Source organism: Capra hircus, chromosome 18 (genome assembly GCF_001704415.2).
Source record: "Capra hircus breed San Clemente chromosome 18, ASM170441v1, whole genome shotgun sequence".
NCBI lineage: Eukaryota > Metazoa > Chordata > Mammalia > Artiodactyla > Bovidae > Capra > Capra hircus.
Window position 1 is genome coordinate 49,218,207 of NC_030825.1, and position 13,264 is coordinate 49,231,470.

Genomic DNA, 13,264 nt, shown 5'->3' on the forward strand with positions numbered 1-13,264 from the left:
AGTCATCAACCGCCAGAACGGTAATTCCCGGAGCCCATTCCTTGCTATGCTGCTGCCACCCCTCCCTTCTAACCCCCAACCGCCCCCCTCCACCTGGTGGCTGAGGATCTGGGACATCCAGGGGAGGGAGGTAGCATGCCGGCAGAAAATCTTGAGATCAGGGCTCTAGAGACCAAGAGTCGGGTCCCAGATTAGCCACTAACAACACATGGAACTATGAATAAATCGCTTACTTTATGTAAGCTTGTTTCCCCATGTGTAAAATAGAAGCAAGAGAAGATGGCAAAGATCCTTTTCCAGCTGGATGTTGTTGGAGTTCCAGACCCAGATTCGCAGTCCCGAGGTGGGGTGAACCCCACTCCCACATACCCGGCTCTCTGCACCCGCGACCCCAGATTGATCGAGTCTGCTGTTCCCATCCACCAACCGGATTGGTTGCCCCCAAGCATCCACTCTGATTGGTGTGCGTGCCTCCTCTGTGCCTGCTCTGGTTGGCCCGAACATTCACTATCTAGCTTTCCCCTCGCTCGTCCCGCCCCTATAGTCTACAGTGATTGGCTCCTTTCAGATGCCCGTTCTGATTGGCCCATGTTTACACTCCTCCCCCTCTGCTTTTCCTGGATTGGCTGCTTTTAAGACATCTGAGCCAATTGGCTTTCGACCGCATCTCCTGCTCATTTCTCTCCTGCACATTTCTCTTCTGCACATAGCCTTTGCGTGAAAGTGACTTCAACCCCCATAATCTATTAACCGCCCCCCCCCCCAGCTCCGCAGTCCTGGAGGGGAGCTGAGGGAGGTATCAGTAGCCCAAACCTCTTCTAGGTCGACAGACACTCTTGGATGTCACACAAGTGGTGACATCGAGGAGACACTGATACTGTATAAAGACATTTGAGGCCCAGCTTCATGACTCGGGGCCCCTCAGTCTCCTTCTGCTGATGTCCTGGACTCTGAGGTTGGGTCTTGTGGTGTCATGGATTCCCATGGCCCTCATAGTGTCTTTAAAATGGTGGCTGCTGCTCCCTGCGCACCTGCTCTTTGTGCATGTGTGTGCAGTGAGCATGGGCCGTGTGCACACTTTCTGGTGTCTTCGCGCATCTGATGTCTTCTGGACCATGCCTTACCCCGCCCCCTTCCACCCAGGAGAGAAGGTCATGGCAGATGATGAATTCACCCAGGACCTGTTCCGATTCCTGCAGTTGCTCTGCGAGGGTCACAATAATGGTGAGGAGGAAAGGAGGGTGAGGTGGAGAGGCAGGCAAGGTCTGCGATGTGTCTGGAAGGGTTGCCTGAGTTAACGTCCAGTCCCATTCTCCCCCGATCAGTGATGACCTTACCACCCTTCCAGGCCCCACTGTCCTCGACCCCACAGTCCTTCATTCTTTACTTTCAGCCAGTGTCAAGCCCTGTCCGCCCACCTTCCTAAATCTCTCTTGAATTTCAGAAATCCAGCCACTTTGTTTCACTTTCACCTCCTCTAACCAGTCCAATGCCCCCAAAGCAATCTGCCAAAACCCAATTTGGCCAAAAATCAATTTTCACACATGAGCAACTCGCCACATGCCATTTTCCCACAGGCATTTTGCAGCAGCTGGCAAAGTTCAGTAAATGCGGTGGATTTCCTTTAACTCTGGGTCTGCAGAGGGAGAAATTGCCTCGCATTTCTAAATGAATCTCTGAGAACCACCTATTAATTTTGCTTATAAAATACTTTGCCAGGAGGAAGTCTCACATTCTCTTGCCTAACTTAAACAAGTTTGAGTTTCCACAACTTTTGTTCTGGTTCAGACAGTATAACCAGATGAAAGATGACACAGCAATTTAATTAAATACATCACTGGTGAGAAAATGACACCTCACGTGGCACACAGTGTACAACGTTAAAGGAACAGTTTGAAATTCTGAACAGCAAACATCCCACCCAATGCAGTTTCCTATGACAAACATGTACAGTCTCGAAGTTGTGGTTATAACACTTAGCAGGTGATAAGAAACCACAGACTGCCCAGAAATTAACCTTCATGACAAGAATGGGAGTGATTCTAAACCTAACTTCCATAGAACCTGCACCCTACTTGGCTAGCATTCTTTAAGGTAACTGGTAAACAACTTTAATTTTCACTCTTTTCTTTTCAACAAAAGATAAAGCATGAATCATTGTTTCCACAGCTAGTTTTCCTTCAAGTTCTGTTACATACCTTAGTGCCAAATGACTAAGGTTTTCTTTCTTTAACGAAGGTGGAATCAGTCTTTGGGATTTAAAATGAATTTTCGTCCCTGGGTCTGTGACTTTTTGGAAATAAGAATGTTCTCTCAGTGAAATTTCTTTCTCCCACCAAATCTGCCATCCAGCCTTCTGCCCAAATTTGTGGATTCATAAACCAGTCTAGTCGAATAAATGTTTGAAATATCTTTCAAATCTTAGAGGCTTTGCATGTTTTGAGTGTTCAGTGTCATTCAGAGCAGACAAAAGCCAGGGAGTTGTAGCTAACCATTTAGGCTTATGTTCTGATTTAAATGAACACAGAAAAAAGAATTAGAAAACAAGGTTGGTGGGAAAGCCTATCAATTTGCTTATAAAATCTTGAATGTCTGAGTAGACTTTTCTTCTATCACATGAAACCAGGCAAAAGGACATTCAGACTGAAATAGTGATTGTGAAGTGTTCAGGGGAAAGTCAGGTAGAAGTAAAACTTCAGCAGAAAAAAATTCCAAGGGGCTATTAAAGCCATCCTGGGCAATACATTGCTATAACATCAAAAGGATTTAACTGAAGTTTGTGTTCATTGCCTTGATAATCTGATGAATTGGTCATTTGACAAATGGGTCTATAGAAGCTGTTCTCAGACTCAAGTGTGCCTAGGATTCACCCGGAGGCCTTGTTAAAATAGACTTTTGGACCCCATCCCAAGTCTTTTGATTTAGTAATTCTGGGATGGAGCCCAGGAATTTGCATTTCTGACAGGTTTCTGGGAGATGCTGACTCTGCTAGTCTGGACTGGTGCTTTGAGAATCACTGCTCCAAAGCGCAACTCTTAACCTCAGCACTCTCTTTAAGGCCCCTTAAGAACCGCTGTTGTTGGGACTTGCCAGTGATTCAGTGGTTAAGACTCCGTGCTTCCAATGCAGGGGGTGCAGGTTCCAGCCCTGGTCTGGGAACTAAGAGTCCACAAGCTGTTGTTTATTGAGCACTTAACATACCTGTTCTAAATTTAGAACAGAGCAGTGTTCTAAATTCATTATATACACTAACACATTAAAATCTCAGGACAGCTTGATAAAGTAGGTCTATTGTGACCACCATGTTACATATGGGAAAATCAAGACACAGTCTGCCACACAGAGAGGTCACACAGTGAGAAATTTGAGCAGCCAACGCCTACTCATCTTTCAGGTCATAGCTCAGAGGTCCTCTCCTCCACGAAGCCCCCCATGACCACCCAGTCTGAGTCAGGCAGCTCCTCTGGGTTCCTCTAACCCCCTGAGCTTCCTCCATCACAACTATGATCATCATAATTATTATTCCAGAACTTCTCAACCACACACTGAAGAAGGGAGAATGGTTTAATAAGCCCCCAAGTAGCCATCACTCAGCTCAAATTATAAGCTTTCTGCCGTAGAACGTTTTTCAAATAGTGGGAACTGACTCACTAGATGGTTGTGAATCAGGTTTATCACCGAGATTCTCATTTCTAATTGCACATTGGTATGTCTGGGGAGCTTTGCAAGACACTAACACCCAGTTTTCACCCCAGATAGTCTAATTTAATTGGTCTGGGATGAGTTATGAGCATTGGGAATTTTTAAATTCCCCAGGTGTCTCTAATGTGCAATCAAGGTTGGGAGGTTAAGAATATACATTTAGTGCATTGAGATCAGAATTCTTTCTAGTTAAATAGTACAGGGCACAAAATAGCAGAATGCATGGCACATACTGGGGTTCTCAGGTGGTGCTAGTGGTAAAGAACCCGTTTGCAATGCAGGAAACACAGGAGACTCGAGTTTGATCCCTGGGTTGAGAAGATCCCCTGGAGGAGGGCACGGCAACCCACTCCACTATTCTTGCCTGGAGAATCCCATGGACAGAGGAGCCAGGCAGGCTACAGTCCACTGGGTCACAAAGAGTCAGACATGAATGAAGCGACAGCATGCGTGCACACATGGCACATAGTAAGGGTGTGTGAAACTACTGGTTTAGGTATATGTGGATGTCAGATTAGACAGCCCTCCTGGGCCTCAGTATAAACATGTACTGTATTTCCTACTGTGGGTTGCAGTTAGAAAAGATTGAAAAATTACCACATGACAATAGAAACTTCACAAGGGCAGAGACTTCGTTTTCTTTTACTCCTGTATCCCCAGGGCCTTGAACACTGCCTGCATATGCGCTAAGTCACTCCTATCATGCCCAACTCTTTGCAACCCTATGGACTGTAACCTGCCAGACTACTCTGTCCATGGGATTCTTCAGGCAAGAATACTGGAGTAGGCTGCCCTGCCCTCCTCCAGGGGATCTTCCCAACCCAGGGATCAAACTTGAGTCCCCTGTGTTTCCTGCATTACAAGCAGGTTCTTTACCACTAGCGCCACCTGGGAATCCCTGAACAGTGCCTGGCACAGAGTAAATGCTCAGTAAATTTATAGTACTGAAGTATAAGTGACCAATCTTCATCTATCATTAGCATAAATGATAAATATATAAACAATAACTATAAATATATAAACAAATATATATTGACTAAATGAACAAATAAATGACAGATGCTTATCTCCTCTGCTTCTCAGTAGCTGTGCAATAAATTTTTTTTTTGAGAAATGAATGAATAACCAATCTTCCATCTCTCCAGCACATAGTAGGCATTCAGTAAAAAAAAAAAAAAGCTTGTGAATGGCTAAAGGTTGAATCTCCATTTCTCCCTGCTGTATTATAGATGCTCAGTATATATTTTGGGGGGGAAATGAATAAATGATTGACCTTCCACTACATCTGGCACATAGTAGGCCCGCAATAAATATTTATTACACAAAATGGATAAATGATCCTCCATCTTCCTCTAACACATAGTAGGTACTGATAAAGAGTTATTAAAGAAATGATTATATGCTTTCTGACATACGATAGGCACGCCATAAATATTTATTGCATAAATGAATAAAGGACCCACAGTCCATCTCCTCTAGCATGTGTCCATCTCCTCGAGCTCAATGAATGAATAACTTTTCATCTGCCTAGATTTCCAAAATTACCTACGGACACAGACAGGGAATACAACCACTATTAACATCATCATCTGTACCGTGGACTACCTCCTGCGGCTGCAGGTGAGGCTGTGAGGCCGTCCAGGTGTGACCTGGGCAGGGAACTGTTGGGCCATAGCTGGCCCCAGCAGCTGGTCACACTGCGTCTACCCGCCAGGAGTCCATCAGCGATTTCTACTGGTACTACTCCGGCAAGGATGTCATTGAGGAGCAAGGCAAGAGGAACTTTTCCAAGGCAATGTCGGTGGCTAAACAGGTGTTCAACAGCCTCACCGAGTACATCCAGGTAGGGTTCGCTCTCTGGGGGGAGGCGGGGCAGTCTCGCATCCCTCGCCCTACCTGGTGCTCACGTAGAACCTTTGCCACCCAGGGCCCCTGCACTGGGAACCAGCAGAGTCTAGCGCACAGCCGCCTCTGGGACGCCGTGGTGGGATTCCTGCACGTGTTTGCGCACATGATGATGAAGCTCGCGCAGGTTCGGACCCCTCTGTTCTTCATCCTACTGCCTCCGGACACCCCCTAACTGGCACGTTTACAAGTTTTGCCCCCTCAGTTTTCCACCCCAGGGTTCCCAGCGGGTTCCGGACGGGTCCCATCTTCCTTCTGGATGGGCTTTCTGCATGACCTCGCCTCCTCCCCTCCACCGCCAATCGGCTGGTTATCCATCTATAGATCCATTGGCCTGCGCTTGGGCCCCGCCCCCTCTGGCCCAGAACTCCTCTATGGTTGGTTGGTGTTCACACCAGTGGGATGGATAATCAGCCGATAGAAGGTGAAGGGGAGGAGGCGAGGTCATGCGGAAAGCCCGTCCAGAAGGAAGATGCTGAACCAGTCTGGAACCGGCCGGGAACCCTGGGGTGGGAAATTGACTGATGGGGATAGGAAAAGGGTTGGCGTCTAGATCTGGGCCTGAGGCTGAAGCAGTGTTTTGGTTCTTTATTCTGCTTGCGGCAGATGACTCCTATCCAGTGCATCCATGATGTAAGGTCCCTGTCGAGCCCCATCTTTAGCATCTTCGTGCTCCCTTTGCCCCACCACCCCCACCCCTTTGCAGTCTTGTCAATGTCTCACGAACACCTTGTCCGTTTGCTCTGTTTCTGTCTGGTAAACATATTTCAAGGCTGCCAAATGCCCTGCAGGAGGGCTCAGCATCTGAAAGGGCACCATCCAGAGCCTACACATCCTAAGTAAATACATCGATGTGTTTATTCCAGCAGTTTTCCAGCAGGTGGCAATATTCTATATTTTATAATTTCCCAACAGGAAGAGTCTTGAGGAAGGGACGCTTTTTCTAATTTACTCAAAGGTGCCACAGGGGCTGGCAGAAACCCTGTCTGGTGTCATCTGACCTTTTGAAAGGAGGTGAATTTAATTACACAGTTTCTCAGTGTGAGTGAGTTGAAGTCAAGCTGTTGTAATCTTAAAACTCTAGAGAATACTGGTATCTTTGTAGAGATTTCCAAATCTTACAGAATTAATTCATCAGCCATAGCCTAAGTTACATTGCAAAAGCTAGAAATCCAATGCAAAGTGGTGGCTTACAAAAAAAAAAAAGAAGACGAACTTATCAGCTCACATCACAGATCAGATCATATCCAGGGTCTAGAATGCTGGTAGTAGAAATGTCTGTCTCCTCTCTGGCTTCATTATCAAGCAGGCGCTTCCCAGGGGCTGGAAAGAATGGTGTCCTGGTGAGGCCCTCTAACAGCTTCAGAGGGGAAAGAACCCCTCTTTAGCTCCAAGAAAAGAGTTGCCATACTCTTATTGGACTACAGAGTCACATGCCCATTCCTGAACCAATCACCCTGGTCAGGGAAAAGAAAGTTCTGATTGGCCAGACCTGGTCCAATACTCACCCCTAGAACCAGGAAGGTGAGTTTAGTCCTATATTCTCTGAGAGCAGGATTGTTGAATCAATTAAGTAGCTGTGTCTTGGGCAGGCACACACCACAGGCACTCACCAGGATCTGAGATCCTGGCATGTTGGAATCTTTGAGTCAGAATGCAGAGCTTTGGAATCATGGGAAAGTGTTAAGATTAGAGGGCTTTTTCCCAGGTGGCACTAGTGGTAAAGAACCCTCCTGCCAATGAAAGTAGACATAAGAGATGTGGGTTTGATCTCTGGGTTAGCAAGATCCCTGGAGAAAGAAATGGCAACCCACTCCAGTATTCTTGCCTGGAGAATCCCATGGACAGAGGAGCCTGGCGGCTACGGTCCATAGAGTTGCACAGAGTCAGGCACGACTTAAGCAATTTAGCACGCATGTGCACACTTTAGGATTAGAATTAGCAACTCAAGAACTAGCATGGGGTAGCCTTACATCAAGCCTTACAACTAGCAAGGAGGAGCCTTACATCCCATTTACCTGGTGCCCTTACCCTTCTTCCATTTTATTAGGTAGAACCTTATGAAATTACCGCTTTGTTGGCAGCATGCCTGAATATTGGCATTTTTGTGTAGTTCAGCCTCATACAAATAGGGACCATGAGGCAGAACTTCGATAATGCTGGAGACTTCTGTGGGCCCTCCATGAGACACTATAAGAGAAGAAGCAAAGTGTCCCCACATTCTTCCCAAAAGGCTTACCAGAGAGCCCATAGCTGTGCCCTGCAGCCTTCTTCCTGAACCCAGAGTCTCACTTTTTTCATCACACATTCATTCAACAAACATTCAGCCTCCCACTGTAGGCCAGGTGCAGTGTGGAGCTCTCATCCCTTCCCAGATCTGTGTCAGTGTCCCCAGTATTTGCTCCTGTCTGTCTCTGTCTCTCTTGGTCCCAGGCATCTGCTCTCAGCCCCATACTCCTCCTAGCCCTCTGTGTCAACCAGCCCTTGCCATTACACATCCCCCCTTGGGCTCACTTTCCCCAAAGTGTCGACCCCAGCCCCACAATCTTGTCTCTCTGCCCTTTGCCCTGCTTCCGAGGAACATGTCTGGACTCGGGTCCCCTCGGAGGTAAGATGGGGGAAGAAAAGTGGTCTTAGGCCCTGCTGGGTGGATGGAAGCAGCTGGAGGTGGGGGAGGCCTCTCTGCCAAAAAGAACGCTCACATAGCTGGGATGTGGGGTCCCTAGGACTCAAGCCAGATCGAGCTGTTGAAGGAGCTGCTGGATCTGCAGAAGGACATGGTGGTGATGTTGCTGTCACTACTAGAAGGTAAATGCCCAGTGGCTGGGGGTAAGTGGAGGGTACCAAGGTGCAGACAAGCTCGAGAATGGCCCTCAGACCCAGGAGAGTGTAAGCCTCAACCCCATCTGACACCATGCCAGGATCAATGCATTTAAACCACTGTAATAAGCTCTCTAAACACTTATTGAGCACTTATTATGTGCCAGGTCCTATGTACATATGATAATTTATTGATTGCCCAGAGAAATCTTAATCAGGTGGGTGGCCAGGACACTTTTTAAAATGTCTGCCCTAAATCATTATTTATTTGCTGAATGTGTCAGTTAGTTCTTGCTGCCTAACAAATATTCCTAAAATGTAGCGGCTTAAAACAACCATAATTTATTGCTAATTAAGAAACTAATTTAACTTGCAGACAAAGAATTTTTCTATAGAGGTTCATAACAGCATCCTCATTCTTTTATATGGCTGCATATTACCAGTTGTGTTGTGATACAGTGATTCATTTAACCACAACCCTATGAATGGACATTCAGGGTTGGTTTGTTTTTTAATGTGTTTATTTATTTTTGAGTCTTCATTGCTGCACACAGCCTTCTCTAATTGCAGCGAGTAGGGGCCACTCTTCATTGCAGTGCACGGGCTTCTCATTGTGGTGGCTTCTCTTGTTGCGGAGCAGAGGCTCTAGGCACACCGGCTTCAGTAGTTGCAGCTCGTGGGCTCAGTGGTTGCGGTGTGCAGCTCTGCTGCGTGTGGGTCAGTAGTTGGAGCACACAGGCTCAGTAACTCTGGCTCCCAGACTCTAGAGTACAAGCTCGGTAGTTGTGGTGCGTGGGCTTAGTTGCTCCCCAGCATGTGGGATCCTCCCAGACCAGGGATCAAACCTGTGTCCCTTGTACTGGCAGGTGGACTCCCATCCACTGTGCCACCAGGGAAGTTCCACATTCAAGGTTTTTAAAAAATATTTTGCTATGACAAACCATTTGGCAATGAATAATCCTCCTACAATGTCTTAATTTTTGGTAACTAGTCATTAGCTTTTAAAAATCAGATTTAGGGACTTCCCCTAGTGGTTCGGTGGTTAAGACTCTGTGTCTTCCAGTGCAAGGGGCACAGGTTTGATCCCTGGTTGGGGAACTAGGGTCCCACATGCAGTGCATGGTGCAACAAAAATAAATAAATAAATCATAAATTTAAATTTAAAAAATCAAGTTTAAAAGCAGCAATCCCTTTAAACATTTTGGTTTTGAAAAATTGAAAGGCTCAGTGTCCAAGGTCTACAGTCTCACATGGCAAAAGTCAGCTGAATTGGATTAAATAACAAAATAATATTAATATTCAATCTGATGTTGATGACAGCGCTAAGATTAGATAAGAGAATGTCCTCATCATTTAGAATATATATGTGGAAATGTTTGGGGTAAAATGCCTCATGTCTGCAGCTTACTCTTTAATGATTCAGTGAAAAAAATAGAGGAAGTGGTATTAAAAAGCAAACATGGCAAAATATAAGCCATTGATCAATCTGGAATACATGAAGTTCCCTTGTGCTCTTGGAAACTTCATGCATTAATACATTTGAGATTATATGAAAATTGAAAGGTCCGAAAGGAAGCTGGAGCCAGTTTGGGGAATTTCCTGGTAGTCCAGTGGTTAGGACTTGACAGTTTCACAGGCATGGCCTGGGTTCAATCCCCGGTCATGGGTCCTGCAAGCCATGTGGTGTGGCCAATAAACAAATAAAAGTGAAATTCTGTTTAAAGAGAAGCTGGAGCCAGTTTGCTTTGTAGGGGGAGCATGGTGTCCCAGTTTACCACAGTCTCCACCTCTCCCTGTTGTCTGCCGTCCAGCCTACCTCAGTCTTCTACGGACTTCCCTGGCCCCTATGGACTTGGGAAAGACTTAGGTGTGTGAGCTCTGAGGTCTCACCTCTCTGGGTTCAAGTCCGCCCCACCGCCTCACTGGCTATGGAACCCTGAGTGCGGAGTCCCTCTGAGTCTATTTCCTCATCTGTACAAATGAACAGGGACTCATGTTCCTTACAAAGATGAGGTCATGCCAATGTAGCCGTTGCCATGGCATCTGGGACCTGCTGTTAGCTGATGCCGTTGTTATCTTTATTGATGACTCCCCCAGCTGTAGGGGGAGGAGGACAGAGACAGGATCAGCCAGGTTCACACCTGATGCTGTTGCAGAGCAGGAAGTGACCCTTTGGGGAGGGGTCAAAGCTGGCCGGGAAGTTCCACCAGCACAGGACATCCTGGCAGCTCCTGAGCTAAAGAGGGGAGGCAGGCCACACGGGAACCCAGAGAGGAGGTGCTTTGGGGTCACACTGATCGGGGGCTGCCCGCAGGGAACGTGGTGAACGGCATGATTGCCCGGCAGATGGTGGACATGCTTGTGGAATCCTCATCCAACGTGGAGATGATCCTCAAGTTCTTTGACATGTTCCTGAAACTCAAGGACATCGTGGGCTCTGAGGCCTTCCAGGATTATGTCACTGATCCCCGTGGTCTCATCTCCAAGAAGGACTTCCAGAAGGTGGGTACTGGGAGGTGGATGGGTGGGGGTGCCAAGGGCCACTTGTGCAGCTGCCGGGCTGTCTGCTTTGGTCAAGAGACTCCTCTGGGCACCTCCATTTCTTTATCTGTAAAATGGGAATAAAACCATCCTTGGAGATTTTTGTTGTTTTTTTTTTTCAAATAATTTCATTTATTTAAGGAAATTTTTTAGCTGTGCTGGGTCTTCGTTGCTGCACCAGCTTTTCTCTAGTTCAGGTGAGCAGGAGCTGCTCTCTGGTTGAGGTGTGCGGGCTTCTCATTGCAGTGCCTTCTCTTGGTGTGGAGCACGGGCTCTAGGGTGTGTGGGCTCCAGCAGCTGTGGCTCCCCGGCTCTAGAGCACAGGCTCAATAGTTATGGTGCAGGGACTTAGCTGCTCTGTGGCAGATGGGGTCTTCCCAGACCAGGGATTGAACCCATGTCTCCTGCATTAGCAGGCAGATTCTTTACCACTGAGCTGCCAGGGAAGCCCTTGGGTTTTGTTTTTGGTTTGGCTGAGCAGCATGTGGGCCCTCAGTGCCCTAACCAGGCATTGAACCTTCCCCGCTACATTGGAAGCAGGGAATTTTAACCACTGAACTGCCAGGGAAGTCCTCCTTGGAGTTGTTTTGAAGATAAAATGCATTAATACAAATAAGAACCAGTATTTCTATTATCATTATTAATAGTCATAATTTTATCATTATTATAAATAGAGATCAGTTTTTCAGTTGATAAACATCCATTGGGTTTCTCCTCTGCATTGGGCCCTGTGCTGGTACCGTGACCATGGACAGAGCAACGCCTGAGACAGACACAGCCCTCCCTTCATGGGGCTTATAGACGAATGGGAGAGGCAGTCACTAATGACCACTGCAGGTCTAAATAATGAGACTGTTAGGAGGGAGAGGCAGGAACCAGCTTTATCCAGGAGTCCACCCACCTGGCTTTGCCATCCTTTCTACCCCAGGTAAGTCACTCATCTGCTCTGAGCCTCAGGCTCCCCATCTGTGAAATGGGGCTAAGATAATAACATTAACTGTTTCGAAGGACTGCTATGAGAGTGGGCAGTGGGTGAACAGTGGATAGTGCCTGGAACACAGAATACAGGAGATATTGCCCGTTATTATTTCTATTATTACTGCCAGATATTTTCCATCACTATTTTATCTTTTTCATTTCAAATAACTTCAGGCTTATGGAGAAGTTGCCAAGAACATTACATAAAATTTCTGCATACCGTTTCACCCAGATTGCAAATATGTTAACTTTTTACTGCATTTACTCTGTCATGATTCTCCTTTACCGCTAAATACTTCAGGTAATGAGAATGAGTTCATTCCCTTCAGTTCAGTTCAGTTCAGTTCAGTTGCTCAGTCGTGTCTGAGTCTTTGCGACCCCATGAATCGCAGCACGCCAGACCTCCCTGTCCATCACCAACTCCCAGAGTTCACTCAGATTCACGTCCATTGAATCAGTGATGCCATCCAGCCATCTCATCCTCTGTCGTCCCCTTCTCCTCCTGCCCACAATCCCTCCCAGCATCAAAGTCTTTTCCAATGAGTCAACTCTTCGCATCAGGTGGCCAAAATATTGGAGTTTCAGCTTTAGCATCATTCCCTCCAAAGAAATCCCAGGGCTGATCTCCTTCAGAATGGACTGGTTGGATCTCCTTGCAGTCCAAGGGACCCTCAAGAGTCTTTTCCAACACCACAGTTCAAAAGCATCAATTCTTCGGTGCTCAGCCTTCTTCACAGTCCAACTCTCACATCCATACATGACCACTGGAAAAACCATAGCCTTGACTAGACGGACCTTAGTCGGCAAAGTAATGTCTCTGCTTTTGAATATGCTATCTAGGTTGGTCATAACTTTTCTTCCAAGGAGTAAGCGTCTTTTAATTTCATGGCTGCAGTCACCATCTGCAGTGATTTCGGAGCCCCGAAAAATAAAGTCTGACACTGTTTTCACTGTTTCCCCATCTATTTCCCATGAAATGATGGGACCAGACGCCATGATCTTCATTTTCTGAATGTTGAGCTTTAAGCCGACTTTTTTGCTCTCCTCTTTCACTTTCATCAAGAGGCTTTTTAGTTCCTCTTCACTTTCTGCCATAAGGGTGGTGTCATCTGCATATCTGAGGTTATTGATATTTCTCCCGGCAATCTTGATTCCAGCTTATGTTTCTTCCAGTCCAGCGTTTCTCATGATGTACTCTGCATAGAAGTTAAATAAGCAGGGTGACAATATACAGCCTTGACGTACTCCTTTTCCTATTTGGAACCAGTCTGTTGTTCCTTGTCCAGTTCTAACTGTTGCTTCCTGGCCTGCATACAGA

General features: G+C 46.5%; 1 protein-coding gene across 4 annotated transcripts in view; it reads left to right on the forward strand.

The window, feature by feature from the left end:
* Positions 1-13,264, forward strand: part of RYR1 (ryanodine receptor 1) — a 126,705-nt gene that overhangs the window by 83,073 nt on the left and 30,368 nt on the right. For 2 of the 4 annotated variants that reach the window (XM_018062343.1, XM_018062344.1), the window contains 7 exons: positions 3-20; positions 1,144-1,224; positions 5,234-5,322; positions 5,417-5,545; positions 5,630-5,734; positions 8,334-8,415; positions 10,742-10,929. In XM_018062343.1, coding sequence (XP_017917832.1) covers positions 3-20; positions 1,144-1,224; positions 5,234-5,322; positions 5,417-5,545; positions 5,630-5,734; positions 8,334-8,415; positions 10,742-10,929 — 692 coding nt within the window. The remainder of the gene's footprint in view (positions 1-2; positions 21-1,143; positions 1,225-5,233; positions 5,323-5,416; positions 5,546-5,629; positions 5,735-8,333; positions 8,416-10,741; positions 10,930-13,264) is intronic. The other 2 variants (XM_018062345.1, XM_018062346.1) reach the window with 1 other exon arrangement.